This window comes from Beta vulgaris, chromosome 9 (assembly GCF_026745355.1).
Source record: "Beta vulgaris subsp. vulgaris cultivar EL10 chromosome 9, EL10.2, whole genome shotgun sequence".
Taxonomy (NCBI): domain Eukaryota; kingdom Viridiplantae; phylum Streptophyta; class Magnoliopsida; order Caryophyllales; family Amaranthaceae; genus Beta; species Beta vulgaris.
In genome coordinates, this window is record NC_079210.1 from 393,447 (window position 1) to 398,662 (window position 5,216).

At 35.7% G+C, this 5,216-nt stretch overlaps 1 protein-coding gene across 1 annotated transcript; it reads right to left on the reverse strand.

Moving 5' to 3' along the window:
• Positions 1–2,258: 2,258 nt before the first annotated feature.
• Positions 2,259–4,306, reverse strand: LOC104902522 (protein ASPARTIC PROTEASE IN GUARD CELL 2). Its single transcript, XM_010690317.4, has one exon. It carries the CDS (start codon positions 4,156–4,158, stop codon positions 2,533–2,535), a length of 1,626 nt encoding a protein of 541 aa, XP_010688619.2. The 5' UTR covers positions 4,159–4,306; the 3' UTR covers positions 2,259–2,532.
• Positions 4,307–5,216: the final 910 nt, after the last annotated feature.

Consider the following 5,216-nt stretch of genomic DNA (forward strand, 5'->3'; position numbering starts at 1 on the left):
GCTCTGTTTCTTTTATTATTGCTCAACTTAGAAGATAGTCCTACTCCTGCATATTTTTAGCAATAGATTTACCATTTTATGGATAAATAATTTTACCATGTTTGGTAATTCGGAGAGACGATAATGGAAAAGGTAAACTGCAGAAATTTGTGACAATCTTATGGCTACATTGTAATTTATTTATTTACTTTTGTACTACAAGTTTCCTCACAAACATGACAGATAAATACTTGAAGCTTGATAAAGCATCGACACAGGGCCGCAAAAGTCATTATGACTTGTTTCTGTCCAACTCAAACATAAAATATCCTTGCATTCCGTGGGCCGAGGGGCTCCTGTGTGGCTTGTGATGCTACAATCCACCCCCATTCGGATCATAACCACCTCTAAAATGTACTCTCTATATTTTGATGCTTGTATACTTATATTGCAACAAATATCTTTTCAACAAGTTTCATACTCCTGTTTTCGACATTTCTATTTTCGATAGGTTTTTATACATAGCAAAACCTTTATTTAATTCCACGGACTATAACACTCTTTCTCATTCTCTTTGATCTTTGTCTCATTTATTTTATATATGTTGCAAGTATTAAGATGTAGTAGAAATTAATGTTGTTTTCATGTATCTAAAATGGTCGCATTATTATGAAAAACAATAGATGTTAGTGCCCCCATGTTCCTCATACATGTATAAATAGGGTTATTTGTATATTTAGATATTTTTATATGGCTTATTCATTGATAAGTTATCGGCAATGCAAATATAAAGTCGATGTCAAATATTATTAAGGGTATAATGGAGATATTGTTGATATAAATATAATTACTTGAATGTCACACCATAATCTAAGCGTTGATGGCAAATATTATTAAGGGTATAAGGGAGATTCTGTTGATATAAATATGGTTACTTGAATATCGCACCATCATCTAAGCGTGTATCGTGACACATGAGAGGCATGCTAGTAGAAGAATAGGTATGTCTAAAAATCTCTAGTGTGAAAGTCATTGAAGAGAAGCCAAAGTCAGTGGTACCTTTGCAGAAAGACATTGGTTGAAGGGACTCTACTCCAAGTATGCAGCAGAAGACCGTGAAGTTACCCCCCAAATATCATGCACTTATTCTTTCACATGTGTACTAGACAGTAGACACACATGGAGCAAATAAAATTGTGGCTTCCCTTAAACCCATCCTTTTCAAACCAATCTATACACAACCTTCCCTTTTATGTCTTTCATGTATATGCATTTCAATAGAAAAAGTGCCAAGAGAGAAAGGTAGTGCGTTCAGACAATGATCTATAGATTTAGATTAAGATATCCAACTCATTTTCACCGTCAGTTTAACATTATAGTATAAACCCATGTAAGTCTACTCCTACTAGTACTAGCAATTTTATCAATTAGTACTAATTGCATGGATTATTGCATGCAATAAGGTTCCTCTCTAATTATTACATTGTTCCGTTATTAAACTAGAAAAGGGGAAAAATTTAGAAAAAGAAAAAATGTATGATCCTAAAGTAAAATTTTTCTTAATCCTCCAATTTATAATATTCTTGCGTATTTATAAATTTCATATTTTCATTAATGTACTTGGAGAATGGTAAAAATGTTCTTGCCACACTATTATTTATATATCAGAATTACATCCATATCATTCACATTTCAAGTTATATGAGAATGGTACTTTGCATATTTAGATGCACATGAATATAACTAGTTTACATATTAACATATGGTTCTGAATTCTATCTTATTGTAATTATAACCTTTGGATTCTCACAGTTGTACAAATTCAAAAAGAGCCTCGTTTAATTATTGCCTTGCATCTTCTTTTCTTTGACTGTCTAGTAGACTAACAGTAAACTTTTCCCACATCAATCTTTTAATCTTGCTCAGTTACTGAGTGTTACTCATTCCTTTCTCCCTTCTAAACATCACAACAAGTCACCACTTACTCTTTTTAGCATGGAAAGTTATTAAAGGCCCCACAAATTATAACATGTTCTCTCAAATGTGCAACTTCCTAGTTCCTACCTAGTCCATCGTCCCTACCATTTCCTAGAGGTGAAAATAAAGGGAACACATCAACACAACACACAAGAGATGTCAATTATCATTCCTTTTTCCTTGAACCCTCCCTTTCCTTTCACATTGCAATTTTTTTCTGACCTACTGATAGAAAACCTTCCCTCTGAATTACTTAACAAAGTTTAAGTTTTCTGATATTACTAAAATCTCACGTGTGTACGTATCAAATCATGCTACTATATTACATAACATTTTATTTATCAATCACATTTTACATTTATCAATACAATCATAGCAGTTACTAAAAGTGACTAAAAAGGGTAGAAAATATAAGCCAAAATTCAAAAAGACAAGGTGAAAGAAAGCCGCTTTTTTTTACAGATTACTACTATTTGTACTATTTATTACTAGCTAGTAGTAGTATACAATTAAACTAAAAAAATGGTAATTTAAAAAGAGTGGTGTTTGTTGGTTGATGATTTGATAAAGAATCAATCAGCAGATATTTGGGCCAAATCCAACAAATCCATTTGCACCATCAACAGATATTTGAATACCTTCTTGTTGTATATTTCCTATGATGGACAATCCTGATGGTGAAGGTGCAAAGGCGAAGCAGAATGTACCTGACTGATCAACCGGAATCAAGAAGTTCCGAGCTGGCAGGGTCAGTATTGGCCCATCAGTAAAGTAAAAAGAAACAGTAGGGACTCGAACCGACCCAAACCCAGCTAGATTATAACACGTATCGAATATCGAAACACCTGAGGCTCGTGGGAGGTTGGCAGTTTGGGTGATAAAAGAGTCCCTAAATGGCTGGTAGGCGGAGTTGGGTAGTCTTGTCACAGCTGTACCTGTGTCCATGACTACTCCACCATCCCCTGATTCAGTGAAACTAAATACACCAGCAGGGATTGGTACCCGAACTCCGCCTACCCCGAGCCCCATTAGTCCTATGTAATAGAAACTTGGGGCTCGGGGACTGTGGACTAAATTGATCCAAGCAGCCCCTACAGGCATTGCTTCCCGTCCAAATACTAGTGAGCCGCTGGACCCTGATCCGCGGCTCACTAGACAGTAACTAAAAGCACCTCCTGTCTGACCACCCAATTGTCCAACAAATGACATTGATCCACCACCTAACCCCAACAAACCTGCTGCACCAACAAACATCCCTTGGTTGCTATGTCCACAACCCATTGCAACGTTCCTTATAACTGTCCCACCAACTGTAATTGTCTCAAAGGCAAGGTTCCCCTTCGTGTAGGATCCATCACTGTAAAGTACCTCGTATTTACATCTCTCTGAGTGGCTGCACCCGGAATTCTCCACACGATTACACACCGACGATGAGCATGAAACAGCAGAGTAACTGCCTGATTCAGCAGGATTGAAAACAGGGTCTGTTTGTTTGTAGCACTGTTTACAAGGCTGACATTGGACCCATACTATGTCACTTCCTGAGTCAATCACCATGTATTGTTTCCTTTGAGGGCTCCCTACACCTATTCTAATAAAATACTCTCCACTCCCTTGATCCATACCTGACACCACATCTGACCCGAATGACTCCACAACCTTATAATCATCCACACTAGTACTACTACTAGTGTTCGATACACGGTGAATGATGCCGCCAACACGCTTGATATCACGTTGTATCCGCTGCGAGAATCGGTGGCTATGGTCATGGTTGTACTTGTGAGATCTAGCTGATGATAGTGATAGTTTATCCCTGTGTATGAGGTTGAACTTAAGGTTAAAGCTTAAGGACTTATTAGTATTATTATTACTATTATTGCTGTTATTGTTAGATAATGTGATGGTTTTTTGTTCATTGAATTTTGGAGGATGATGATCATCAGAATCTAAGTTGCTGGTAAGATGAGAATAATGTTTACTGTGGAGTTTAATGGATTTAAGTTCTTTAGGAACATTCAAATGTTGGAAATTTGGGTAGGTGGTCACATGATTGATGGTTTTATGGGTGGCGTAAGCATGTGAGAGGTGGAGAAACACCAGTAGTGTGGCCAATACCTGGAGTTGGAGAGAAAAAGGGTTGAAGGATAAACATGATATTATAGTCTTTATAAATAATGGTCTTCTTTTGTGGAGTGTCATTTGGTTTCAACTTCAGTTTTGGGGATGAGGATTGAGGAGATAAATTGAGGAAGGAGTGAGAATTTATTGGTATTGGATTTCGATAGATTGGTAACAGTAAAAAGCAAAAGAGGAGGGAAAATCATTATTGACTTTGATGGGCTCCCTTTCTCTCTGTTAATTTTGTTGATGATGGGTCCAATTTAAGAAGATTTTTAGTTTTTGCTAGGGACGGTGACGTGAAGGAAGGCTGTAGGGGTAAAAAAGACTTTTTACATTATATAGTCAAACTCGATAAAAATAATTTTTTTTTGAATAAGTTGTGAGATATCACATTTATCATTGTTGAGCGAAAAGAAGTATAATTGGGTTGAATGATCGAGTAGGAGATGGTAATTGGACGAATTAGTCAATACAATTCAAACACTGCTAAGAGCCAAGAGATTTGATTGGGTCATCAAGTGTTAAAATTATTTCAACAAATTAATTGTTTACCTTAGTAGTTAGTACCTTATCCATCACAATTCTACAATTGCGTGTTAGCAAGTCTGATTCCAGGTATTGTGAATAAAAAGAGAGGAAATATTCATAAAATGTTATTTGTACGTGTTTGATTAATAGTAAGGTTGGAACATTTGTTTTGGTCTATAGAAAGGTACAAAGAGAAGTTACGCACACAAGAATTAATCACAATTCACAAGTATGAATCACACATCTCCACTATGAATAAAGCTTTTTAAGTGAGTGCACTATGATTTTTAATGAAAAATATCTCAATTAGAAAGTCAATAAGAATATTACAATGGAGTTTAAAATGTAAAATTAAACCAGACGACTAACCTATTAGATATACAACACCGCATGAACTTGACAAAATCTACTAACTTGCTTGATAAATAACGCAAGTAGACTACAAAATTTGTGATCAACAATTAACATTTGGCAAGAGAAAGAAGCCAAACTTTAGTAGAAGTATAAAAAAAGAACTATCTCCAATTCTCCATATTGTAAGATTATGTTGGCTAACTATTTTGCAAATTAGCCATAGCTCATGCTGTGAGAACAAGTACAAACAACAT